This window comes from Phytophthora sojae, assembly GCF_000149755.1.
Source record: "Phytophthora sojae unplaced genomic scaffold PHYSOscaffold_11, whole genome shotgun sequence".
In the NCBI taxonomy this organism is placed as follows: Eukaryota; Oomycota; class Peronosporomycetes; order Peronosporales; family Peronosporaceae; genus Phytophthora; species Phytophthora sojae.
This window is the reverse complement of record NW_009258125.1, coordinates 2,134,461-2,162,040: the sequence shown is the minus strand read 5'-3', so window position 1 is coordinate 2,162,040 and position 27,580 is coordinate 2,134,461. Positions and strand designations below refer to the sequence as shown.

General features: G+C 53.1%; 5 protein-coding genes across 5 annotated transcripts; all 5 read left to right on the top strand.

Moving 5' to 3' along the window:
- Window positions 1-126: 126 nt before the first annotated feature.
- Window positions 127-3,055, top strand: PHYSODRAFT_340300 (hypothetical protein; the record flags this gene model as incomplete). The annotated part of the gene is made up of 8 exons (XM_009538430.1): window positions 127-166; window positions 201-700; window positions 796-1,397; window positions 1,467-1,754; window positions 1,842-1,890; window positions 1,976-2,177; window positions 2,230-2,460; window positions 2,514-3,055. 8 exons carry the CDS (start codon window positions 127-129, stop codon window positions 3,053-3,055), a joined length of 2,454 nt encoding a protein of 817 aa, XP_009536725.1.
- A 612-nt stretch (window positions 3,056-3,667) lies between these two features.
- PHYSODRAFT_306418 (hypothetical protein) lies at window positions 3,668-5,063 on the top strand (the record flags this gene model as incomplete). Its single annotated transcript, XM_009538429.1, has 4 exons — window positions 3,668-3,738; window positions 3,903-4,212; window positions 4,361-4,570; window positions 4,650-5,063. The coding sequence occupies 4 exons, from the start codon at window positions 3,668-3,670 to the stop codon at window positions 5,061-5,063; spliced, it is 1,005 nt and encodes a 334-aa protein (XP_009536724.1).
- Window positions 5,064-9,519: 4,456 nt separating this feature from the next.
- On the top strand, window positions 9,520-10,092 carry PHYSODRAFT_527039 (hypothetical protein; the record flags this gene model as incomplete). The annotated part of the gene is made up of 1 exon (XM_009538428.1): window positions 9,520-10,092. One exon carries the CDS (start codon window positions 9,520-9,522, stop codon window positions 10,090-10,092), a length of 573 nt encoding a protein of 190 aa, XP_009536723.1.
- A 1,767-nt stretch (window positions 10,093-11,859) lies between these two features.
- On the top strand, window positions 11,860-12,396 carry PHYSODRAFT_254078 (hypothetical protein; the record flags this gene model as incomplete). The annotated part of the gene is made up of 1 exon (XM_009538427.1): window positions 11,860-12,396. One exon carries the CDS (start codon window positions 11,860-11,862, stop codon window positions 12,394-12,396), a length of 537 nt encoding a protein of 178 aa, XP_009536722.1.
- A 2,752-nt stretch (window positions 12,397-15,148) lies between these two features.
- PHYSODRAFT_340298 (hypothetical protein) lies at window positions 15,149-25,342 on the top strand (the record flags this gene model as incomplete). Its single annotated transcript, XM_009538426.1, has 16 exons — window positions 15,149-15,300; window positions 15,363-15,567; window positions 16,846-16,910; window positions 16,987-17,183; window positions 17,209-18,432; window positions 18,525-18,910; window positions 18,961-19,080; window positions 19,123-19,339; window positions 19,619-19,765; window positions 19,883-20,259; window positions 20,291-20,840; window positions 21,615-23,158; window positions 23,228-23,707; window positions 23,805-24,002; window positions 24,535-25,228; window positions 25,299-25,342. 16 exons carry the CDS (start codon window positions 15,149-15,151, stop codon window positions 25,340-25,342), a joined length of 6,600 nt encoding a protein of 2,199 aa, XP_009536721.1.
- Window positions 25,343-27,580: the final 2,238 nt, after the last annotated feature.

The window sequence follows — 27,580 nt, the reverse complement described above, 5'->3', positions numbered from 1 at the left end:
TTGAACCAACACCAAATCATAATGTTATCATTGGACAAAATTTGACATGTATTTATCACCAATAGCGATTCAAATGCAATTAGTGTATACATGCCATGTTTTATCCTCCCGGGAAGCTTGGGGAGCATGATGCTCACCCAGCGCTTCCGGCGGACACTTAACCGCGGTCTCCCCGCGCGCGCATCGCCAGCTCCGACTAGGTGCGTTTAATGTCCACTCGATTGGTTCACAGCGCAAGCAGCACGAGACGCTTCCCAGCGACCTGGAACGCTACAAGCTCGACATCCTCGGGCTTCAGGAGACACGCATCAACTACCAGAGCGAGCAGAAAATCAGACAGTACTACCTGCTGACACTGCCGTCCAGCAACATCCACCACTGCATCGGTTTCGCTATAGCCCCGCATCTACGCAAGTTCCTACACAAGTACTGGGCCCAGTCTAATCGTGTCGGTGTCCTCCAGCTGCACCTCCCAATGGCGCAGCGCATCAACGGTATCACGGTCTTCTCTCCCCACAGTGCGTGGGATCTGGAGTACGTGGAAAGCTTCTACGAAGACTTGCATGCCGCAATGGACCAGCTCCCACGCCGAGACACCACGTTCGTACTTGGTGACTTTAACGCTAAGCTCGGTCGTCGCCGCGAAGACGAAGTCTTCATGGGTAACTGGGGACGCGGCCGGCGTAACCGCAATGGCCATGTCCTCGCCTCATTCCGCGCTGCTAACAATCGTTTTGTCACTAACACAGCTTTTCAGGAAAAGCGCGGAACATCACAACTTGGACATTGCGCCAGACCGACCACAGTATTTTCAACCAGATCGATTACATCCTGTGCGATCAGCATCATCGACCGCTCTGTCGGAACGCTCAGTCGTGGGGAGGCTTCAAGACGCCGTCAGATCACAAGCTTGTGACGCTGGACTTCGAGATTGGCTCCATTGCTAGGCTTCGCCGCGCGAGATCCGCGGCACCCATGACGGAGCAGACAACTCGCCTGGCGACTCACAGCATGGTACACGACCGTTGTCAACGCGCCAACTACAGCCGGCTCGTCGCTCAGTACCAGCAAGAATCGGCGGTGCCCAAGAATGCGACTAACCACGAGAGATGGGAAGCCATATTCCGTGCGGCCCTCGCGGCAGCAAAGGGCTCAATAGGCTATCTACCGTATGTGCCTCGTGCTCGCATCGCACACCCTCAGCTGGATCGGCTGACAGCCGAACAGCAACGACTCCGCCATCTCATCTCGGACGACCATACTAAATATGTCATGCACCTTCGCAACCAACGGAACCAGCTACTACATCGCGTTCGGGCGCACAGCAAACAACTTGCCAACGCCATCATCGACGCCCAAGTGACCAAGATCGAACAGTTCAGTGCCTCCACCAAGATGTTCGAAGCAACCTGGACGCTCTTTCGGAAGCGCTCAACACTAACCTCGTTATGTGACTCTACAGGGAGATTCGACCTCAATAAGGCGCGCGCAGGGCGCATAATCAATCAGCACTTCCAAACGCAGTTCGTGGACCCGACCAAGTCGCCAGTCCAACCGGATCCAAGCCCGCGGGCTCTACGTAACCCAATCACCGCGACCGAGCTCTACATCGCCTTCAGCCGCCTTCGTAATGGTCGAGCGGTTGGCCCTGATGCCATTCCAGCGGAACTTCTGATGTATGGCGCGGCCACCCTGGCCGCACCACTCGCCGACACTCTGAATCACGGACTCCAAACAGGAGACGACATCCATCAGTGAAGGAATCCTCCTCCCCCCCCCCCGAAGCCGAACAAGCCAGCTGGCCAGTGTGCCAGCCTGCGACCCATCGTGATGCTAATCAGCATTCGGAAAGCGATCTCGCTCGTTGTGCTCCAGCGCATCACTCTGACGGTCGCTACATTCCTGTCACCCCACCAAAGCGGGGTTTGGCCCTGTCGCAGTACTTCAGATGCAGTATGGGCCCACCGGTAGATAGCTGCGCGCGCTCAACGCTACGAAAAGCGATTCTACATCCTCGGCATTGATCTGTCCCGCGCTTTTGACACTGTTCATCCTATCCGTGCTGAAAGACTTCCTCGACGACGATGAAATCCGCCTCATTCGCCTACTACTTCAACGAACTACACTCTCGCTCCGTACTGGCCGCCACACGCTCGACCCCTTTGAGAATATCACAGGTACACCGCAAGGGGACTCACTCTCATCTGTTCTTTTTTGTTGTCTATCTAGAAGCCGCACTACGAGATGAGGCTGCTCAGCTCGACGTACCCCATCAAGTTCTCAAGGACACGATCGTAGATGCAGACGATGCTGATTTCGTCTGCCCCGACCCCGCCAATGCTGACAAGATCCACGCTGAAGCGCGTGCAATCCTGGCTCGATGGTCCCTCGTCATGAACACGTCGAAGACCGAATACACGACCGTGCACCGCCTCCACGAATCGCACCGACCGCGCCAAAGTACGATCGTGGCACAACACGCGCAAGTTAGGCTCTTTTTTAACGACGTCGAGGACGTTTCGCGCAGGAAGAGCCTCGCCACAGCAGCTCTCCAACATATGTGGAAGGTTTGGACTCGGTCATCGCTGAGCTCGGAAGCCACGCGTTTGCGGCTTTACCATTGCTACGTGCTTCCTATCCTGTTATACAACTGCGGTACTTGGGCGCTGACGAGGACGGAACTAAAGGTTTCCACCGCCGCCAACTACGCAAGGACATCGGCGTGACATATCCCGACGTCATCTCCACCGACGATCTCTACGAGCGTACTGGAACGGAGCCGCTCCCATACTGCCTCCTCGAGCACCGCTGGACACTACTCGGACAGATCCTTCGGCTCTCAATGACGATTCCAGACTTACCCACCTATCGCCACATGGAGGCCTTCTTTGCGCCAAGCCAGAACCTCAAGTTTCGAGGCCGCAACGCACCACACTTCCCTTTGTCCTCGATGCCGACCTCCGAACCCTTCCCGACAACTATCGCCTCCGACGAGCTGCTGACCTTTACCTACTGCAATGCCACGCACAAGACCCGAAAGAGGGGAGACGGCTAATCCAGTCCCTCCTCGCCTACACACCCTCAGAAGAGAGAGATCCGACATATGCGAACGCTACACTAGCCAGGAGGCTCAACCAGATGACTCTTAACCCCAATCAAGTCGGTCCTTAAAACAAGGACCAACACTCTCTTAAGTACGACAGCTGTTTGTTATTTCCTTTAACTCAGAATTTTAAGGACCAAATTTTTCGTACTTAGTGTGCGCAGCTCTTAAGCCGCAAGGGAATCCTCCACCTTAACCTCCGCGCGCACGCAGATCGGAGATTTGGACGCACAACGAGCCCAAAATCGCGGCACACGTAACGCCATTTTTTCGGAGGCACGCTTCTATTGTAGTCAACGAGATCAAATCGTACGGTCCCCTGTGCTCGTAAGTATTTGCATCGATTCGGGGTGCATTTACCGTATTTCTAATATTGTTTTTGTAGTCGTGATATGCCGTTTGCTGCATTTTTGCCGGACGACATCGGTGTAATGGTTACAGCAGTTCGTGGTGAATGTTACACAGTCCTGAAATATAAAGCGAGAGTCGCACACGATACTCAAGACCGCGAGCAAGCGTTAGCAGATGAATACGGAATGTTTGCGTCGGTTGAACTTGTGACGAATGGCTTTGAACACAACTTCAAGCAACAAGTCCCGTAAAGCAGTCATCGCTGTTAATTTGTTCACAACATCGTGCGTTGCGGTGTTTGGAATGGTTTTCTCATTTATGCTACCGCTTCGCGCATTATTCGAGTGGTGCACGCGTTTGTTGGGGAAGTTGTTGCAAACACGTACCGTGCTGCGCTGATAGTCATATGCGAGGCGTATATGAGCTGGGCTTATGATGCGGATGACAGGATTCACTACTTCACGTTGAAAGAGCTCGACCCGTGCATCGATTTGGACACGTTATTGCAGAACTTGGCAATGTGGCGTGCACTCAATCGTCTCATCGAGCAAAGACCCCGACCGCTACCACCAACTCAACACATCTTGCCTTCGTTCATGTCCCTTTGGAGTCGAGTGAAAGGTGGGATTGACGTCTACCCCCGGTATCTGAAAAATGTGAAATTAAGTCACGCTTCCCTACCACCGATATCGGCCATAGTGCAGCGGATTATTATGACGCTGATTTACAATTCGTTTCAGTCTTTACAGCTTTTCCGGGTAAGTACTTCACCAGTTATTCAAATTATTTGTGCAATTGATATTAACTAACTGTTGCTGGTCAGGCCCACCGATTCTTTTGCAATACAACACTATGCAGCTCGTTCACGGAGTACCAGAATCATAAGCAAAAATTGTCCACGTTTAGGGCCTTTACCGCGACGCTGCTAAGTATTTGCGAGAACGCTCACCACCGGATGCTACAACGAGCTTGAGTTGCCGTGCAAGAAATGAGAACAAAGACACTGGCAACATCGATCAAAACGGGCATGAAATCATATACAAGAAACGAGTTCATTTCAACTCTGACATTGACCTCATTCGCCGACACTTGAACAAACGGAATCAGCATGTTATGGTACGTTGTATAAACGCCAGTGTGATGGTTTGTACTCTCTAGAAACTCACGCATTTGGGTACTGTATGTATGTGGCTAGATACAAATCGAAGATGGTGCCCAAAACGGCTGCGTGCTGTTCTGCTCGCTTAACCACGATACTGAGAACGCTGGACACGGCCACAAAGGGTTCAAAACCCGGTTTGAGTGTAGCGCACGCATGGTTGCTCTCTGTCGCCAAGATGGAATGGGGCGCGGTCGTGCATCGACAAAGTTCCACAGTGAAAAGGAGCTGCCGGATCCCTGTTCAGTTTCGGGAAAACTGAATTCGACAAGGGAAAACAACAACCGTGCCCCGCCACCGTCGCGGAAACGACCTAGTTCCATGGTGGACACGCCCAACCGTCGTTCACCTAGTGCTCATCTACATCTACGCGAGCGCAGACGCTCTCAACGCATTCGCGAGAATGCTTCCCAAGTTTTTCCTCAACTAAAGGACCAAAATTTGCCCTAACTTTAAGGACAAAACGATGACAGCTCGCTCTTCAGAACTCCTGACTTCATCGACGTTTTACTATTTAACTTCTAATGGACCCCATCTTTGCGTTCACTTTTCGTGTTAATTGGCGTGTTTTATCTCTGTGACAGCAAGGAATCCATTTCTAGACCTTTGGTGTTGTCAAGCGAAGCGTTTGGAATTTGGTCCTATTTTTTGTCCTTAACTTTTGGCCGGATTGAGGTTAACTAGCGTAATGAACGCGAGACCCCGTTTACTACTACTAGGCCATGTTTTCTGAGAGAAAACAAATTTACTGAAAACAAATAAGATATCCCAAACATTGCCAAACGTGTTGCAACATGACCAAACATATTCAGTTCTTGGGACGGGTGTCATGACCTGCAAACACGCTGCAAAAGCTATGGGCTAAGGTCATCTTAAGCTGTCAAACGTCGCTCTACCGGCTCTTAAAGCCTCTGAAAACCGACCTAGCGTCGAGCAGGGAATGTCATGACCAACCATGACACTGTGGTGAAGTTTGCAGGGTCTTCATGCCTCTCCAATGCCACTGTTGCGGACTTCACACGCACACTCCCGATAGATTTGAGTTAATTTTACCCCCCTCTGGGCTATATCTTTTTCGTTAGCGTTAAAAAAGGCACACTCCTATTTCGACGCAGCCGAGGCAATTTTTGTGCGCTACCGTATTCGTCAATGAGTCCCCCATCGATGGTTCACGTGCTTTCCTGCTACTTGGAGCGTTAACAGCATTGCCAACAAGCTTGCATTCACGTTTTGCGTGGCCCCCATTTTAAGCTGTAGGCTTGTCAATTCCGCTTTTGCATTCCACACCCCACAAACCACGTCCCGATCGCTGCTCTGATCTCAATAGCACCTATAACCCCTGTCGCCGCCGCCGCTGCCACTCCTCCAGCTGCCACTTCAGCTGGAGCCACGGTTGCTGCCGTTTCTACTAGCACGCCAAGTACACGCGTACTGGTGGGCAGTCTCCTACATTGTACTACCTGACTCACGCAGATCTTATGGGGACTGCGAAGCGCTGCTCGCATGGCGAGTTTGGGTCGTCGTTCACGAGTCATTACGACTCCTATTTGACCACGCCCACGGTTAGCTCATCCACCTGGTCCCCTCGGTGATCAGACCCACGTGCTCAATCTAGCCGGTCTTCGGTTGCACAGGAAGTCCTTCCAGGAGAGTCTTGGGAGGTACGTGGTGTTATTTACATCGCGAGGCAGGCTCGTAACTTTGATGACGCACGACCGGTGTTTAGCGCCCTCTCCGTATTGAACGCCACACATCGACTCCTCAGGCGCTTGAGAATCGCGACGGGGCTTCTGGCAGCGCGAGCAGGTGCTCGAAGAGGACGAATCGCTCTCGCTCAACGATAAATCACCCTAGTCTAGGGAAGCGGCCACGATCGACCATACCGACAGTACGCGGCTGAACCACGCTATCATCCATGACGCCGATCTGCAGGAGCGATTCATGCTCCGCTACGTGATCGGGTCGGGATCCCTTGCCCGACCGTCGACTCGTTGTTCGACGGGATTCCATGCTCGACGGTTGGCCCGGTTTTAATATAGGGAGCGCTCCTCATTCAATCACGCGCCCGTCATCGCGTTCACGCGATGTCACCCGGACATCTTTATAATTCAACAGCACACAACAGATGATGCCGAAATGGCCATCGCTCGCTCTGCGCACAACTTGAGACTTGACTATCTTATCCACGGCGGTAACGCGAGGCCAGTCAATTGAAGTCAACAAGATATGCGTGACCCCTTCATGTGAGTCAAAGTCGCGTCGACGCTTGACCGACCAAGCCAGCCCGCAAATCGCTGGCTGATAGCGTGCAAGCCACGGGATACCCAGAATACAGCCAAACGCTTACTTATCTTGATCACCAGTAATCGCCGTAGCTATAAAAGCCGTCAAACGGGTATGACACTGACTCCTCGCCCGGATCCCTCCGAACGCTACCGCCCGCAAGAAGCACCGACACCGCTCGTCGCTACTGAGTCGAGGAGTGAGTGCCGTGGACACCGGATACCTGCGACGTGGAGACTTACGGTGGTCAGGCTCGAGTCGCCACTAGTAGGGGTGGCACCAAGGGGTGCATACGACTCGGGAGGGCTGAGGCTGTTGCCTTTACTCCAGACCCGACCTGATTCACTACTAAATGTTTTATTTTAGTTATCAAGTTTTTTCACATGGGGGTAGTACGGCCAAGTCGGTAAGCTCATTGGATGCAGGTTCGGTCACCAACATATGACTTGGAGCAAGACTACGATAAATGACGTCAGCAGGCATACAGGGTAAACGTATCATTCACGATTCGGAGGCTTTGAGATCGATTGTGCAATTAGTTGGGTCACCTTTCCCTGCGCTTTGTACTGTGAGTAAATCGCAGAACTCTTCCTAGCCCTCAGCATAGGGGCTCTCCATCTGGCCCACCTGGGTCTGCCATGGGCTTCGATTTTATTACGGTGGCATAACCCGATGACATGACCACCATCACTTTCTGGTCACGAATCGGTGAACTTCTTGCTCTACTCGTAGCTTGAGTGCACATCTTGTGACATATCTATTCAAACATATCAGCGGAGGTTACACTTTTGTGGAAGTGGTCGCCTTTTATCTAGCCACATTCCTAGTTATGTTTGGGTCAGTCTATATCAAATAATATATATGCAGAGTGCTACTCGTTTTTGGGTGTCCAGACATGTCGTATCGGTGCGAAATCACCCCATCCTTAATGAAGTGAGCCATATATAGCAAACGCTCCCATCTATAGTAGGTAAAATGGTAGGACGATGCATCAGTAGGTCTGAAACCGCTAGCACGAGAGTACTGCCTTGATCGACACTGAGAACTTAAACCGTTGCGTTGTTTGTAACCTTTTCTACAATAGATTTGCCCGGTGCAAACCCAGCCACGTTCGGCGTTTTTGCCGTGAAATTCACCACAATTTTTTTTTGTTATGAGCGACACCAAAAGCAACGATAGACAAGGGATTTCTTTGTATAAAAAGAAGACGAAAACTTTCCAAGAGTCCGAAGCCCTCAAGCAATTTCCACTACCGTTTTTTTTTTTTTTGGGGGGGGGGCACGAACTGCATCCTATTAATAGTGTGGACCACCATAGTGTTCTATCATTTACAGTTTTACAATCCGTTGATTCTGGTCGATACTGTTTGCTATCACGTCAGTTCCACGCCCGTTCAGCCTGCGTTCTGCTGTGTTGAACTTGTTTTATCGATTTATCGATAAGGCCACAAACAACAGCAAGGTGGAGCCTAAATCGTTTGCATACAATACGATCCCTTACCAAGCTAATCGTCGCATTGCGGGGTGTAAGTGCTACATTATATATATAGGTAGCTCACTGCATTTTAGAAAATAACCTAGCGTGGATTGTAGAATGCCTGCTATGCCATTTGCTTGAGCTAGTTATGTGGTGACATAGCGGTACCAGCGTGTAGCATAAGCAGAACGGACGGTCAACCGCTCCAACCCAAACCACAAAGGTAACGACGATAGAAACGCATTTGCTACTCTTTTATTGAGCAACCTCTTTTGATTGCGCTTGTCGAGACGATAAAGAAACTACAGTAGTGGTATCTCATTAAAAAAAACAGACCCTAACAGGTCCTAGGATGGACGTTCATCCGGGTCGTAATATATATATATAGAGTGGTACCATCGGATTCCTCGTATACGAAAACCTATATGTCCAACCACATTTACCACTCTTCGCACACCTTATTTCCACACTTTCTTTCTGTCCATTCTGCAATTCACGACCACTGTCATTTACACACACACCCAACCTTGCACAACTCAATAGGAGCTCTTATCAGTGGGTCTGTGGTTGCTAAACCACATACCTTCACGCGAATCCCTATCTCGTCATTGGAAACACAGGAGGATAACGTCTGATTAATGCCCATTAAGAGCGCTTGATCAACATCCATTTCTGCTGATCTAGTTAGCGTGCGTAGTGCAAGCCTAAGTGTAAGACACGCGAATTTGGGTACCTAATATTGGCTCCGTTGCTATTTTGGGTCTCTGTCCTGTCTCTGACACATAAGTGGTGCCACTAAATTTATATGTCCAGGTTTTCATGTCTTGGTACCCGATATTGGCTCCGTTGACGATGGTGTCAAAATATACAGATTTGTAGGCACAAATATACGTACATGGGGAGTGAATATAAATATGGGTTTGCACCATACAGTTGGAGTGACAACAGGGAGAGACTATATGTGTGGGGCACCAATATAACCGCTAACCGCTGTGAGGCATATAAATATCAGCTTAATTTTGATGGCCAAGTTACCACACGGGCGGCTGCAGACAAAGGTTTTCGTTCAGGACCGGCCATGACTGGCTGGCATCAGCTAGCCGTGCACAATTCCACGGGGGAATTCGATGACTACCATGACGAGTCGATGTACTGCTCGGCGATATTTCACAAGGTCGACTTTGACAACTGCCGTGTTTGTGCTGGTGAACATACGATGACAGAAAGACGTCTTCGGTACTTGAGCAGCACTTGTCACGAGTTTGGCAAATGTGGCGTGGTCTGGAAGGTGTTCTACTGCACAGCTCAGGACAAGTGGCAGTTAACTGTAAACGAGCAGGCACATGCCCGTGGTGTTCTTCCCTGTACTGCTGAGCATCGGCCAGTTGTGACTCAGCCGATGAAAGCAGATATCGCGGCACAAGACGAGATTGGGAACGCCCCACGTATTATTCTGGCACATCTCAAGAAGCAAGCAAATATCAAACCATCTAAAGGCGGATGGCCAGAGCTCTCCCAGATTCAAAATGCGCTGAAAGTTCACCGGCGTTCGAAGGGCACCAAGAATTCAATTAAGGCATGGATGAAATGGCTCGCGCTCGCCGCTACAATCCAGAACTTCAGCCAGATTCCGCTTTTCTGTTTGGATCTAAGTTGGGCACGGATGGCTTTGTTTATGTGGGGTCCGGCGAGGACGACGCTCCTTTCATTATTGGGGTGACGTCTCTCGCACTTATCGATAGCTGCCTACGGTTTTGCCACTCGGGTGATTTTGTGCAGTTCCATGCGGATGCCACGTTTAAGGTTAGCAACTTGGGCTATCCAGTGATAACTTGCGGCTTCACGGACCGAGGGCGTTCATACCAAGTTGGTGCTTTTTTCGTGATGAGTCGGCGCACGGAACATGAATACACCGTGTGCTTGCGCAGTTTTGCTGACGTCGTCCGGCATGTTCGAGGAGCAACACTTCGTATCGACGTGTGGTGTAGTGCCCAGCGAGGAAGCGGGCACGTCGGCGTCGGTGAAAGAAGGCGCCGAGACGAATGCTGATGGATGCGGATGATGAACTCGACGCAGTTGATGAAACGCGACGCGATTGATGGGGGCGACGCGCGGCAGAGGTCGACGGAAAGTCGACGCGGGTGATGGGCCGCGAGACACAGCGACAGAGTCCAACTCGACGCGTAATCATCCAACGAGTCGACCAGCGCCCCGTCTCTGCAAAACGCGTCGACCCTAATCCCCCGCCGAGCAAAACCCGCCGAGCAAGACGCGCCGAGTAAGACGCGCCGAGCAAAACGCGCCGACCAAAACGCGTCGAGGTAAGATCTTGATTACGCCACGCAAATCAGGTTGAAGGACGACAGTGCAAGCACGACAGAAGTAGGGATAGGCACAGAACGATAGGCTTAGCAAGCAGTAGTACGGAGTAGCCAGTAGCTAGGGCATAGGATAGGGTAAGGACTCAGTCCCGAAATTTCTCTGAACCACAAAGACCTCCCGTCTTCTCCGAGGTTCCAGGGGAACCACCAAGCGCCGGCAAGTAGAGCCGCCTCGATATCGCGGCCCCCGTCGTTTGCTGGTTCGGGTGCTCACCCCCCACAGACCCGTGCTGGAACAAAGGCACGTTAAACGTATACCGTTTAGGTGGGCGCCCGATAACGCGCTGCCTAGGCGAAGGACCGCACTGGCCTGATAACCGCCGTGCACAAGACCCCCCTGTAGGCCCGATAACGCCACGCAAGCCCCAGGAAACGCCGGCCCGATAACGCCGCACGCCCGACGGGAACGCCGAGGAAACGCCGGCCCGATAACGCCGCACGCCCAAGGCTCGACCCCCTACGACAAGGAACAAGCGTCAACACAAGAACCCCCAACTCCGAAGCCTGCGAAGACTTGGGCCTGTATTTCGAAGATACGCTACTCCAACAACCGGGAATAATTTGCTCGGCGCGACCGCTATCCAGACGCGCCGAGTTTGTGCGAGATCGCATTCGCGAGATTTCTGCGAGGGCGCTACTCCACAACAATGTGGGAACTACGCGGTGTGGATCTGTATGCCACGTCAACAAGCGTCCTGGAGAAACGCCACATGTAACCAGGCGTATCCATCGCGACGTACGAGCACGATGACAACTCCGCCTTGGTCTACAGCGACGGGAACCAGTACGTACAGGACCTCGGAACATCTCATACTCCGCACGAAGTGCTGACACCGTCGATGGGCAAACTCTCGTGGCAAATGAGTCCACTACACATTCAGCACGACGCGGCATGTGCGGACGATGGCGATCAGCAGTGCCTTGGCTTGAGTCTGCTGTTTGCAACGGATGACGGCGTACTGCTAGTTGGCAAGGACGCGTTGGCTACACAGCACGTGGCACGGCCTGTTGCTCTCGTGACTTTGCATCCTGCCGCGATCCCGGATATGATTCGTCCGGAAGACGAAGTCCTCACGTCTTGGCACTGAATCGTATCAGCGAACGGTATGCTCGTGGGTCCAAGTCAAACGACCGATTGCGATCCGCGGGTGGACTCGTACCTAAATCACATCGAGACGAACCACTTCTACCTGGACGGTCAGTCGTCGCAAGAAATGTACTCTGTGGCGTTGTTTTACCTGTTGCAGCGTGGAGTCCCGACATCCTACGCGGGTCTCATGTCTCGACGGCGTCTGGCACTCTCGGCCGTCATGGCATCGAGCAGTTCTGGTTCAGGATCGCTTAACGGGACTGCTGTTGCTACGACAGACATTGAAGTGAACGTCCCGACTACGACGGCCTTGGTGACGTTAGCTGGTTGTATTTTCATCGTCGTACTCATGCTGTGCGTGGTTTACCTTCCCACGTCTCGAGTGAAGCTGTCGCCTGACACGACCCCCGCTGCCCAGTACGTGCAGATCTTGACGGACGACCTGTACCCGGACGTGGTGCACAAGAAGCGGTTGTGCTTCGCGAACGGCGACTGTATTTTGTTCAACGAATACATCGTCGATGCCATCGTGCTGCATACCAAGCGCGACTAGCCTAAGAAGATCTACCTGTAAGTTTGTAAAAAGTTTGAAGAGGCCGTACCGATGGCCCGACCTAGCCATAATAAAGTTTCGCTGCCCTTGCAACCACGGATTTAGATCCTGGTTGATGTCCTAGACGTGGTCCGGGATTTGTCCAGGACGTAAGATAATACTTAAGTAGATTACACGCAATACTTTCCCCTTTTCGCGAGGACGACTCCAGCAGGCCGAACCAGCTGGTCTCCTCATAGCTTCAAGCGGTGCTTGAAGGTAGACAAGCGCGCGGCAGTGCCGCCGCGGCATCCACCCGTGCGAGCTTTTCACCTCCGATTTTCGCCTCCGTGCATTGCAAACTGATGTGCGCTAGTCGTTATCCCTGCATGTGCGATAGCAGAACGAAGCACAGATCATTACCTTCATGACTTAATGAAATACCTTGAAATCCTTATAACCAAAGGTCGTTGCTGGCCTTCGCCCTGATCGAGCTGTCTCCTGTGTAGCAGTAGACAGTTATGCCGAGGCAGCGGGCAATTCGACTTTCACGACGTCGAGCTGGAGAAAGTAAGTTCGAAATTGTTATCGTTGGGTGACGTATCTACATGTAGAAAGAAGTTCAAAGCTACACAGTGTATCATGCACCGGCCACACAATTGCTTTGAGTGGCATGTAAAATACTACATGTATATAGAAAAGTTTATTAACTAGTTAGTAGTCCCCTATAGCGCAAAATCGCTCTATTAGCGTCTCGTACAGCTTTCACGTAGTAGCATCTGCGTGTAGTTAGCGGGCGGGCACAACATTTGCGACTTTGACAAGAAAGAACCGGTCACCAGTAGCCGTGGCCTACAGCGTGAAGTAGTTAGTGGATCGGTACGTCCAAGGCCATTCACAAACCGGCGTAGGTGTTCGCTGTGTTTCGGGAGGACTATATATGATCGGCGTTGAAACGGAGGTGAGAGGGTCACGCCGTCTCGCCCTACTAGTTTTATCGGTAGTGGTCAACCGTTGATCGTTGATCATCAATGGGTTCAAGTGCACGCGGGCCAAAGGCTCGACAGAATGTGGACAGTGTCGCGCCCGGGACTTGACGGACGCAGATCTCCATGAAGATGCGATCTGTCGAGTGCTTCGACTCGACAGACCACTGCTCGCCCCCAGCATATCAGTCCTACCCAGGGCATCAGTGCCCGAAGAGAGTCTATACAATTGCCATCCACTGAGAAGGCCTCGTTCTTCGACAACGAGTACGGCAATGAGCTGGGCGAGGGCCAAAACGTGTTCAACTCGACTTGGACGAGGAGCACTCCACTTGTGCCATGCAGACCACACGTCGAGCCCCATCTCGCGGTCGATTAGTGTGCATTTCTGCTGCATCCTTTCGGACGGACGTCAAGGCTGCATACCACGGGCCATGGGGTACACTTACTGATTTGCGATACAGTTGCCGTACAATCTCATGATTTATAGCGGAATGGTGGTTGACGTGCCAACATGACTCGACCTTCATATTTTGTATGCAGCCCCTCTAGAACTTTATGTGCGTACACTACCGAAAAAGCACAAAACGGGTTCCTCGCTCCAGTTTAGAACTTACCGCCGCTCAGTAGCCCTGGAAGCGCGCATGTGTAAGATGAAGTAAGGCGAGGTCAGTTCTTACCGGTTCTTGTAATTGGTTCAAATGACGTCTCTAACCGGTCAAACTGACGTTTGCTTACGCACTTTGTTTGTCAGTGTAAGCCACTGCTGAACGTGTCCGACAGCTCTGAGCCGCGTACCGGCTTCATACGCCGCAGCTACTCCATCCATAGGCCACCCGGGATGGCGTTCTCAGTGCCACCAGGCCGTGCGCTTTGCAGTGTCGCCCGGAAGCCGTCCGAGATAGTCGAGTTCATCCGGCGGTCAATAGAATGTGCTGAGTGACCACGGCGAGGTCACAAGCGCAGCACGCGTGGCAACGAACACGACGAAGTGCAAGCTTGCCTTGCATTACAATCGGAGAATGCCTCAAGTGTTGCGACGGGATGGCTGCCGAGCAGATTATGTCTAAGAAGGAAGCCTATCGCGTCCAAGGACGAGCCGTCATCATCGACCCAGAAGGAGGCGAGCTTAGCAGAGATAAATTTGCCAATGTCTACATCAACTTCACGAGTCTACCTTCCATGCGGCTGATGTTAAAGCTTCATCGAGGAGATCTTCGTTAGATAGCACTGTCGGTAGCCGTGGGCTTGCTAAGTAAGTGACATAAATTCACCTGAATGCAAAGCAAGGCTAAAACACCACGGGAGTTCATGTTTAATCAAGCAGAATACCAACAGCTCGTGCGAGGTCAAACATCACCGCTTTCGTATTCGTTGGCTGTAAGTGGTCTTGTGGCTGCGGGTTATTGAAGCTAACAACTTCCTGCATGTACGGGAAGATCTCAACACCTCACACCTATCTGTTTTTTCGTCTTCGGAACTGACCAGGGCATATGTGTAAGATACGCACGAATCTTCCCGAGGGGTTGCATCGAATTGTGGAGGTATTTGGAGTCCAAGTGTCCATGATTTTCATCCTGGATCGCAACTACACCTGCCATAAAGTTTTCTTTCTCGCGCTGTGGGTATCACCTGTAGCTTGGTCCAGGTCGGACGTGAGTTGGGAGGGGCATGAGTTTCTGGCCTCTTCCGGGACAGCACCACGTTGGATCGCCGCCATAACGGTCCAGCGCTGCCAAATATCGAGTCGAGACGAAGACGCCCCCCCCTTCTTGTGTCAACCCGCCATGCCAACCACGCTGCACCAACTCGGTCACGAAGACAGCCCCAAGCACAGCTTCATGCACTGCGAGCCAACGGAGGATGCGACGCACGCGAAGGCTTCAGACGACCGCGACACCATCGTGGACATGAGCCTGCGAGTCGAGCGCTTCATTCTGTGCGTGAGCATTGCACTCGCCTTCGCGTTTACCTTCGCGATTTTTTCCTGACGTACCGCAGGAAAACACTCACGTACATTTACGAGAGTGAACTCGACGATGGCGATACGATGTCGTCCAATGCATCGGCCGTCGTGGAGAACTACAACACAATATCGGGCTACCTGCAGCTTATGGGATCGAGCATCTTTACGGTCTTCTGCGAGACACTAATCTTCCCCTCTCTCGACACGTACCTCCATAACTGCAGCTTGTATTGGGACGCGGTGTCGATCCCTAAATTTGGGTGAATGCACCTGAACCTGGGTAGTCCCAATGATGTGGAGCTTGGTGATACTGGATGATTTGGAGTCTCCTATAAAAACAAGGGTAATGTCTGCGAATGGACGCTGAATCCCGGAAGATAGATCAATGTGGGCGAGTTGATCCCGTTCTATGAAGTGCAACGGAATGCGAGCGATCCTCCCCAGTATATCTAAGTACGGCGGAACTCGACTCTGGCTTACAACCTGGGAGCTGAGGCACTTCTCAGATTCCCCGTTGTTTTCCCGGAATAACGATTCCCAGACTTCGCGTTCCCAGACTTACCTCCCACAAAATTCCAAGAACGACCTCGGCTTGAGGCGTTCCGAGGCTCCAAACACAAGAACACTTGGTTTCACTGTGGCATCTTCCAAGATCCTAGGTGTACCCAACAACTCCGAGAAGGTATCCAGTTTGGCGACCCTTCAAGGCCAGACCAACACTCCGCAGAAAGATCGCAGTCTCCGAAGGGTCGCTTAGGAAAGATTTCGTCTGCATGTGACCTTTAACCAAACAGAGTTCGTTTTGCTTCGAAGGGCACAAGTGCTTCTTTCACAGCCTGGAAGGCCGTTCTCCACGACAAAATTCAAAGTACTTTAGGTAAGTGATCCACTACTTCGGCCTGGAAGTGATCATATCTATTCCATATCTGTATATTTGGCGGCTTGCAGACCGTCTTTGTTGTATATTTGCGGTCTATTGGGCCTGTGTCGAACTGAAGAAGTTGGCGACAGGGTAGATCGTTTCCTCTCTCCGAGAGGTGGTGCGCGTCCCCAAGATTGATCAAGCGTCTTGGATTTGGACCAGTTGACTTGTATTTTGGCCTTAGCCTTGGGCCTAGAGAAAGAAGAGAGGGCAAAGAAGTATTTGTGTGATTGTATAACGTGTATAACTCTATTTGGGTTGGATTGTTCTAGCGTTAGCCCGGCGTAGCTGTCTGATTCACGGGGTCGATACTAACCTCCTGGTGAAAAGAACCGCTACCCAAGGGATACACATCGTGCGCCTGACCAACAGCGTGTACTGGACAACACACACCCTGTGCCAGCCGAGACGGATCCAAAGCTCTAGTAGCCTGAGGTCTGTCAAGGAGGGCCTATAACTGTTTTCTGGGAGAAAACACCGCATCGCCTCGTCACAGCTGGTGCGCGTGCCCGGATCAGGGGTTGGAAGTTGAACGTGCATTGTGAGAGTTATGTCTACTAACGCTAACGCGATTGTGCCTGCTTCGAGTCCTGGAGGACGCGGACGAGGTCGTGGACGCGGTCAAGGTGCTCAACGAGTGTCAAGACCGCTGCAACTCCCTGTCCCGCCTCCGGGGTCCGGACAAGGTCCTGCGATGTCGACGGAGACCAAACAACAACTGGCGCTGGCCGAACCAGCGCGCCCGACATCGACCCATTCGACGCCAAGACGAGCTTCTCAAGTGATGGTCCCCGTTCTGTGCAGTCCAGCTCTGGACGGCCCCTAGACCGTGGTTCCGACGCTCAAGCAGCACGTCTGCCGACGGAGTTGGCGCTGAGCCCTGCGGTTGCAAGTGCTCTTGGAAAACGTGATCATGTGGCGCTGCGAGAGGAGGGTCCCGGATTCCGGTGCACCACTAGGTCCTGGGCCTGCTCCTGGCACTCGTGTCTTCGGACCTGAACTGCCAACCACGCTGCACTCGACGTTCCAAGATCCGCTTCCGCTGATTCCACGGGGCACGAGTGAAATCCCAGGATCCGACGTAAACTGTCTTGCTGACGACGAAGCCCGAGCGTATGGAGCCGAACAACTGAGCCACTGGAGCTCTCTTCCAGGAGAAGTCATCTCTCCAGTCGACGTGGTCTACGACGAGGGAGAAGAAGAGTACGACATGGAAGCTTGGGTCTTCGCCGCATTCGAGACTGGGAAATACTTGGGTCTTGTGAACGCTGGTCGGACTTCCGAGTCTTGGATCAAGGCGTTGTCTGCCAAACGCAGACGGCAACCGCTGGTCTCGGATAAGGAGGCCGTCACCGTATCGCCCAAGTTGCTTCCGGCTGCTGCATGCGTCGCTGTGCTCCAGACCATGTTGATGGAGGCCGGTTTCGAGTTTCGCAATGTGATTCCTACGTGGAGTGAAGTCCGTGCGGTGTCCGAGGTGTCTGAGAATCTGATCCGCCGAGGTGTTGAAGAAGTTCAACTCAGACTCGCAGTTGAGAGTCTTGAGTGGAACAAGCTGATGGATGGCGTAGGGTTTCACATCCGACAGCCGCTGGAGCCTCTCCCAGCTGTGCAACTATCCGAGCGAAGTACAAGTTCCCCGACTGATGCCGATGGAGACGTCCTAATGACGGACGACGCTGTGGAACTGCTTGGTGAAGAATTGTTGCACCGCTTGATGATCACGCGGACCAGAAGAAGCAGTCTTGCTTCAAGCGCGTCTGGACAACCAGCGCCCAAGCGTGCGGCCTTAGAAGCTGAGCGATCTCCGCCCAGTTCCCTGATGCCTCCGACATCGTCGTCCCAGAGTCTGGTGCCCCAACCGTCGGTATCCCAGAACGTCGTGCCTCGGACTCAGAGCCTAGTCCCTAGAGCTCCAATTCTTGAGCTGATGGCGAGTGTGGACTCAGTTCCTAGTCTGGTGGGACCAAGTGGTGCTTCCGACGAGTCGATGAACGCGGCCGCTGAAGGAACAGACCTGTCGGGGCACAGCTCCTCAGGATCGTCGTTCTTGTCCGCCGCGGACTACATGGTTGGCAGTGCCTTGAGTCATATGCCTGGACCAAGCCCGATGGCGATGGTAATGATTGCGCAGGAGAGCGCGGCTGCGGCAGCTGCCGACCCGGGTTTCGGTGTCTCGGCAGGTGCTGTGTCGTATCCAGTGCCGGTTTCAGCACGCCCTGCGCCTTCGCTGCAACCCCTTCAGGAGTCGCCTGCGCATGTACCGCTGCCCGAGGCATCAGAGAGCAGCGCAAGTCTCCAGCCAGAACACTCGACGCAACCTGCTCCCGGGTTGCATCCAACGTCGTTGCCCCTCCAAGCTTCGTGTCTTCCACCACACCCGCAGCCGGCATGAACCGTGGCATCTCCACATCAAGTGCTATGCCACGGACTCAAGCCACTTCGACAAAGGTCGCGGACCCGGAGTCTGAGAAGAAACCACAGAAGTCCGTGCATTCTGGGAAGTCATCGCGATCCCGGAAGTCCACCGCGAAATCTGCGTCGTCCAAGTCTTCGATGTCAGGAATCTCCTCTCGTGTGTCGTCCTCGAGGTCGTCGCGTTCCGGCACGTCCGAGGTCGCCCTGGTCATGATGAGGCAGCAGGAGGCCGCCCTCAACCAAGTACGCACCGGCATGGCTGCCAGTTGCGTGGCATTTGCCTAGACAACCAGCAGCAGACCGCTTCCCTCATGGAGCGTCTTCAACTGAGCGAAGAAGCTCTTGCCGCCGAACGTGAGTCCCGCCGTCGCGACGCCGAAGTTGCTGAAGCTTGGGTTGCTGCCGCGGTGAAGGTAGAGCACTCTTCAGTACCATCGTCAGTACCTGCACCCGAGATGGGGCGCGGCACACTTATTCCCCCCGAAGCGCCATTGCCGAGTGCGGCCCTGGACGCCGCCACCGCTGCTGTGTTGGCAGCAGCCGAGGAAGTGAAGGCAGAGAGTGAGGGCATCGCGCAGAGCACGACTGCCCATTTGGCCGCGTTCGAGGACCAGTTGCGCAATGTCATGTCCGCGTATCTGCAGAAGTGCGCCCTGGCCCAGAAGGTTCAACGTGAGAATGATGCTCGCCTACGGTAACAATCGACTAGTGTACCTGAATCTAGTGGAAAAGCCACCGCGACGAGTCGCACTTCCTGCAACAAATTTGCGGGACGGTCGCCCACTTATATCGGGCAACAGCAAGTGGTCGCGGATTCGCTGTCAGCAGGGCAGCTTCAAGCGACCATACAAGCTCCAAGTCAAGTTGTCAAACGCGAGATGGGACCAGGCGAGACGAAGCCGACTGAGACACGTGAGACAAGGTCAAGTGAGACGAAGACACGTGCGACAGGCGGGACGGGGTCAAGTGAGACCAAGCGTGGAAGGCAGCCGAAGGCTGCGACACAGACTCGGTCCAGTGTCGCTGCAGTCAAGGAAGAAAACTCGGAAGAGACCAAGAGCTCAGCGAAAGGTGTCGCTCGGGACTCTGCGAGTGGGAGTGGCCATGTCCCCAGATATTCTGGGAAGTTGGCTAATAAAACGTCTTCCCAGAAACACAAGCGTGGAAAGAGGATCCGTCGCAGTAAGCGATGAGGTGGCGATCCCTCATCGTCAGATTCAAGTTCAAGCGGCAGCTTGTCTAGCATCGAGTCCAGCTCGGGCTCCGACTCCGACTGGGAGCGCGGCCTTGCTGAGGAACTCGCCCCTGCAACAGTACCAGCCGCTAACGGCCAATCGTACACGTTCCGCCCGTATATCCAGTATGGGACGGTGGTGATGTTTGATCCCCACGCCAAGCTCGAAGACCGCGTGAACTGGTGGGAGCGGTTTGTCTACGCTGCTGCGTTGGGAGTCTGGCCGGAGAAGATGAAGTTGCGTCAGCTCCTGGGCCGACTACCTGCCCCGCTACGTGCATGGTTCCGCCAACTACCCGAGAAGGACCAGAAAGACTGGTCGCGCTTGTCGAAGCTGTTTCGCAACCGAGGCGTCCCCGTACGACCGCTATTATGAGTTGGGACCGGAGAATGGCGAGTCTGCGGGATCGTTCCTGTATCGACTCAACGCTGCAGCCAAGAAGGCCGACGTCGAGTACGAAGACTCTCCGAGTGACCGGGAACTCCACATCCGTCGCTTTATCAAGAAGCTGTCGGATCGTCGTCTGAAGATCACACTACAGGGACAAACGTTCAAGTCGATGAAGGAACTCGAGAAAACTCTCAAGCGTATCGAAGCGGTGCAGCGTGATGATGGATATGAGACGCCTCCACCTCCAAAGACCCGCGATGCGAAGCCTAGTGGTGTGAGGTTTAGTCGATTCCCTCCTCCGCGTCGAACGCAAGGTGAACGTGCGTACTTGGTCGAGAACCTGGTCTCGGAGTCAGAAGACAAGGCTTCCCCGCCCTCGGACTCCGACGAGAAACCAGAACCACGTTATCTCCCGGGAACTCTGCCCCCGTCCATGGGGCGTACGGTGAATTCTGAGAAGATCAACGTAGCCCAGGCTTCTGAGACTATCGTTCAAGTACCCAGACCCCCGACGACCGAGGAGGTGTTCCGTGCTGCTGAGCAGATGGGTTGGTGCCCTCCAATTCCACAAGCGCGACCACCATCTCCATACCGAGACAACTCCCAAAGAACTCCCTTCTGTGAAAATTGCCGCAGTTTTGGACACGACGCTCAGAATTGTTGGCGGGATCTGATCTGTGACCGATGCCATGAAGCTGGACACCCGACATATAAGTGCTCGCGTCGCCCATGTTCCAAGTGCGGAGACTTTCACCGTGAAGGGCTCTGTGCCGATTGGGTTGCTTTGAAGGCAGTCCGGGAATTGGCGCGACAAGGAGCGCTGCAAGACTTGCCGACCGAAGTTCTGAAGCAACTGCTGAAAGAACAGCCGGCTTAGTCTGGGACGTCGTTAAACAACTAGGCTCGCTGGGTAGGGACCCAGGGCGTGTCGAGCGTAAGTCCCAAGTGTATTGCGCTCTTGCATTTGTCGGTCCAGAACTTAGGCACCAGATCGGTAACCCACAATGCATGACTGCCGTTGCATGTGAAGATGAATCGCTGTTGGAATCGCGCCCGGTTTCTCGAAACTACGTTTTCCGAGGTTCTGCATTTGAAGATGAAGCCCCAGTGGATTTCACGTTGAACCCAGGAGAACGTTACGGGTGGTGGGCAGACCACGACTTGGATAATCAAGATGCAGTGGCATTAGTGCATGGGGCGACCAACAACTATCGGACACACATCATTCTAGATTCCGGCGCCAGCACAACTATATTGAGCCCAGAGGTTGAAGCTTAAGTTGACGTCGCACGCCGGACTCAAGGTGAAAGGTATGGGGGGAGTGATCACGTACATCCGATCGCGGACTCGAGTGACGTTAACTCTGGGAATGCGTGTGGTATATGTGCTGGACATGTGGGTTGGAAACATTGGAGATGGAGTCGCTTGTCTGCTGGGTATGGATTTCATGAAAGCGGCTGGAGTACGACTGTGCGCGCGTGAGCAGTTGGCTAAGCTTCCGAATGAAGAAGACATTCCTCTGGTTGGAGAGAAGGAAGTTCCACGTTACATCTTGGAAGTACCAATTTGTGTGCGTGAGCCGGTGTATTTGGCTCCTGGTGATTCGATCATTGTTCCGGTGCGGTATGGTCAAGCTGACGCTGACACAGCTGAGGTATGGACTGCCCGAGGGAATCAGTGGGTGACGCAAGTGATCTACATCTCCAGACGGCGGTCTGCCGCAGTTCGTGTGGTCAATATCTCAGAGAAGTGGACCCAGATCATGCAACACACGGTGGAAGCAGCGTTGGTGGAGCCTGGGCAACTGCCACGAGGAGACCGCTTTGTTCAACCGAAGTCGCGTAAGTATCGAGAGTGGCAACAAGAGATTTACCAGAACACCCCTTCGCGGGAGTATTGGCGACGGGAGGAGCTGGAAGCACTTGAAGCCGAACGGAATGCCCCACCCGCAGTGCTGCGACCTCAATATGTTTGGCCGACGAAGATTTTGCCACGTCCACCTGAAGAAGTCCGGAAGGCTGCTGAGCTACAGAAATCTCGGAACGCGAGTGGCCGAGCCATGAGCTCTTCGGGTCAGACTGAGGAAGAGGCCCGCAGTCACTCGAGCGCTGTTGCTGATGTAAAGAGTCTGGCTCTGGGCATTCCAACTGCCGCGGAAGTCACTCCCATGGACGAAGCCGAAGCCTCGCAGGCAGACGAGTTAGATCCTGCGAAGGAGCTCGTCATTGATCGGGATTCTGGTGATGTCGACCGCGGACTGACTGGTGGAGGTACCAGTAGTGCCGAAGCTCGACATGAATTGAAGGACGTGTTTCGCGCAGAGCCAGTCAAGATCTGTGAGGGTGCCCCGGAGCAGCTGGAGGTGGCGTACGCGATTTGTCTTCGGGTGGTCACAGCTGACTTGGATCCTGATGAAGAAGTCTTCTTCCACGAAGGAACCGAGCTGTTGACGCAGTTACGAGACCAGTTGGCTGTACTCCCAGACTTGAAGGATCTCAACCCGAAGGTGAACATGGATGAAGCTGATGTGGGTGTCGAAGGCAAGACCACTCCTGAGATGAACAAGGAGATGAGAGGTATCTTGGAATATCATCACTCGATCTTCCTAGGAGATGGCAATGCTGTCCCCGCACCTGCCAGAGGAGTTGTCTGCGACCTGGATGTTGGGGACGCAAAATCCATTGCCCAGCGCGCTCGTCCGATTGCTCCACGCTTCCTCCACCAAGTCTACGAGCTGATCAAAACATTGTTGGAGACCGGACTCATCGAGACTTCGTATTCGGAGTGGGCCTCACCCATCGTAATCATTTTGAAGAAGAACGGCAGGGATATCAGACTACCGGATGGTGAACCAGCTCATCAAGCTGTCTTGCTACCCGCTACCGTTGATAGATGACTTGCTAATTGGATTTGAAGCTGCGATGTGGTTTATGAGCTTGGATATGGCGAGTGGCTTCTGGGCGGTGCCCATGACCCAGAGGGCAAAGCTCATTTCTGTTTTTGTCTGTACTACCAGTGGTTGCGCATGCCCTTCGGGTTGAAAAATGCGCCCCTAATATACCAGCAGATGCTGAACAACTATCTTCGGGGTTTTGTGCGACTGTCGCCTGAGGAAGAAGCCAAGGTCGATCCCGATGTGCTTGAGTTTCTGGGAATCAAGGTAGACGAGCGAGCGGTCCCCGATTCTGGAGTGGAGATCCCAGCTCTAACAGATACAATGACTGTTTTCCACCGGAACATTCCAGCCCCAGTTTCAATGGGCCCAGTCCTGGATAGAAGCTCATACATTGACGACATCGCCCATGGGGCGCCTACCTGGGACCAGCTCTGCTCGGACCTGAACGCGTTGCTGTTTCGACTACGCTACTGGGGAATCTCCGTGAGCCTGCCCAAGAGCGAGTTTGGGAAGCTACCTGTCGCATGAAATCAGCGCCGAAGGCTTGCGAGCGAAACCCAAGATCGCGAAGGGTGTGAATGATTTGCCATTTCCGTCGACACTCAAAGGCGTGCAGTCATTTCTGGGAAGCATCAACTGCTACAACAAGTTTATCGAGGATCTTCCTGTTATAGCATTGGTGCTTTACGAGCTGACCGAGGAGCAAGTCCGGGAAGGACGAGACTTGGGGCGCGCCAAAGAGGCTTTCGAGATTCTGAAGAAGAAGATCGTCTCGACGCCGCTGTTACGACACCCGGACCGAGAGAAGGGCTTTGTTGGGATCCAGCTTGCGAATCCTTGGGCTGCAAGTGCTGGCTTGGGCCAAGAATATGACGGTGTGATTTTTCCTGTTAGGTATACTGGCAAAACTCTCAATGAGTCTGAGATTAAGTATCATCCGGCTGAGAAAGAGGTGGTGGCGTTGTTGCGCGTCCTGCGAGTGTTTCATTGTATGCTTGCTGGGAGTCACATCAAGGTCTACACTCGTTACTCAGTCCTGCGGTGGATTTTCACTTCGTCATCATTGGAGGGACGTTGTCAACGGTGGGCCACCCTGCTCTCGCCTTGGGATCTAGAAATTCACCGGATTGAGAGGGACGAGGATGGCCTGGCAGCCATCATGGGCGCTGGGATTACGCCTCGTGAACATCTCGATAACGTGGCAGAATCCCTGATTCCTAGGAAAGGACGAGTGACCGATTAGTGAGGAGATGTTGGAAGAGGATTTCTCAGGTTACCTGCTCAGCTTTGATGGCGCTGCGAAGACGTCTACCAGGCAAGGTAGCTGTGGTTGTATCTTGTGGAAGCTCCCAGAGTGGACTGTGGTCAGCGCGCGAGGTTACTTCCTGGAAGATGTGACGGTCAATGATGCAGAGTATCATGGCTTGATCAAAGGAGCGACACGGGCTATGGAGCATGGTGTTTACGACTTGGTTGTCGTCGGTGACTCCCGAATCGCTATTCAACAGGCCCAAGGGTTGATCAACTGTCATCAACCGAACCTTCAGCGCCTGTTAAGTGAGTTCGATTCGGTTCGTCAGAAGTTCCAGTCTGTGAAGTTGATTCATGTGAAGCGGGAATTCAACCAGGCTGCGGACTATCTCATAAGTCGGACTCTAGCCGCTGGAGAATCACTGGTTATCGATGATCCCCTTGAGCTGTCGCATTTGCGTTTGATGAATCGCATCCCTGAGAAGCTGGTGAAACAGTCTGAATCTGGAGTTGTCGATCCATTGGTCGAAGGCACTGCTGAGCGTCGAGTACTGAGAGCAGTCGTAGATGAGTTCCCAGATTATGACAACGCACCACTTTCTCTTGGCGCGCGCGTGCTAGCCGCTCTGACCCGGAGCCAAGCCCAAGCGGAAGTTCGTGATGCAGAGGAGACGGAGTCTGATACCCCAGGCATGACACCTTTGGAGTTCCAAGCAGAGCGCTGGCGCCGCATTAAGGCTCACCAAGATGGCGATCCATGGATGCGACAGTTGAAAGCTTTCCTGCGAGGTGATCTCTCTGAACTCTCTGAACTGGAAGCACAGAGGTTGGCGAAGATTGCTGACAATTATGACACGAGGCGGTCCCCAGAAAATTGCCGACGATGTGCCGTCACCTCTGTGACCTGGAGTTTGTATCGGATGCTGATTGGTGGATGACTTGGATACGGCGCGGCTGTACCCGTGTGACATGGATGGCGACTGTGGGAGAGAAGTGATTTCTCGGGATGAATTTAGCGCCTGACCGCAGATGGGCCCAACTGGCTGGAAGTGTGAATCCTGGGAGTGCACGCCCAGGATTTCAGAGAACACTCAGTCCAGCCGCGGACTTTCCCTTACGATGAGTGCCTAAAGTCTGGCGGAAAGTGTCTCTGGAGAATGTATCCCAGAGTACGCCTCATCTTGCTGTGGCTCAGAGTGCCCCAGAGGATCAAATTACCCTGTGAATCAACCCACTACTACCCTGATCATGCGCAGGAGGCCGCTAAACCCACTAAAAGTGTGGCTTTGAGGAGATACACACGAGTCTGCACTGCAGCAGACTTGTTACCCAGAGTGTCGCACGGAAACCTAGAGTGTCGCACGATGACCCAGAGTTCGCCTCCCTGAGTGCAGGTGACCCAGAGTCCCAAAGATGATTCTCTGGGTTTGGACCATAAATCCAGACTCTCTATACTGAACCTAAGTGTTTCCCAAGCCAACACCCAAGAATCCCTACAGCTCCCCAAGATTCCTCAGAATTCCCAGGATTTCAGAAGATGACCCGGAGTGTCACCTGATTCTCAGGGATTCGAGTCAGTTCGAAGTCAGTCTGCATTCAAAGTGATGCGTGACCTTGAAGAAACCGCTATGGATGCGCAGACTGGATACTTTCGAGGAGTCGAGAGGGAGTCCTGCACCATACTAAACCAAGGCTAAGGACCCACAATTGGCACTTTCGACACCGTGCGACAATGGATTCGCAAGCCGATCGCAAGTTTGGACCGCTGAACCCAAGGTATACTCAAGACAATACGTTTGACCCCAAGCGTAGTAAACAGAAGATATTTGCCCGAAGAAGAGAGAGAGAGAGAGAGAGAGAGAGAGAGAGAGAGAGAGAGAGAGAGAGAGAGAGAGAGAAGTAGCTGATAAAAACCAAACAGAGTTCATTTTACCCTGTACTCCGCAAGTGACTTCGGCCAAGCCTGCCGACGGAAATCCGGAGGACCCGAGACTACGACCGCGTCCAAGCCTGCCGACGGAAATCCGGAGGACCCGAGACTACAGGACGCTAAGGGCACATCAACGGCGAAGGACAGCCGTCTGTGTGGGCCCCATCAAACTCAAGTCCAGTTAGGTGGTGACCAGCGATGGCCTTGAGCTTCTTGGGGTGATCCATCTATTCCATATCCTAGTTGGGTCACTTGCTGTGCTCGTGGTAGCCCATTTCATATTATTCCAGAGGGTATTCTGGGGTGCTAGGTACTCGCCTCCAGGATTTTGTATTGACTGCTTGTGTGAAGGGAAGGTAACTGATAGTGATTGTATTTTCCTTCTTTATTGGAGGTGGTGCGCGTTTGTGTGAGTCTCAGGGGAGCTAGGCCCCTGAATTTCAGACTCGAGTGAGCCTAGTGTGTGTGTGACCCACCGTCCAAGGGTCCAAAAGAATAAGTGACGGCTAGTTGTAGTGTTTGTATACTCTGTATTTGTTGGTTTTATCGAGCTAGGAGGGCATTTGGGTAAGGTGTCTTCTGAGTTCCAAGTCCCAGAGTTGACTGAAATCCTGGACCCTGAATTCGTGATATTCTGGGTTTCAGGGGATCTGATTCTCTGGGTTTGCCTTTTGGTGTGGAGGTGCATTCTGAAGTAGACGTGCGCTCCCGCACTTCTTCGAGGCTACATTTTCAACCGATGGAGTGCCGTTCCGTCGAAGACAAACGAGCCGACAGGGATTACACAAGGTACCCACGCCAACCAAGGAGTGTGATTCTCAGGGTTTAAAGCGTTGCGGCTGCGAATCTCTGGGTCTATCTTCTTGCTGTTGACTCTCAAGTCGATTCTCTGGGTCAACCCCTGGGGAACAGTCTTGGGCTGCGCTATACGAACCCCCCCTGGGCGACAAAGGTTTCATCGGCCTCGCCTCAACTATGTCTTGGATTCCCGAGACGTTCCGTACTATCTGAGCCGATCGACTGCTTCTAGGCCAATAGATGCACGAGATGAACCTCGATTAGTGGTTCCTCACGGTCTGCGCCAGGCCTTGCTGCATCACTGTCACGAAGAGCTTCAAGGCGGTCACCAAGGAATTACGCGGACGCACAAACGCCGGCGTCGAGAGTTCTTTTGGCCAGGCCTCTACGCTGATGTTGAACGTTTTGTCAAG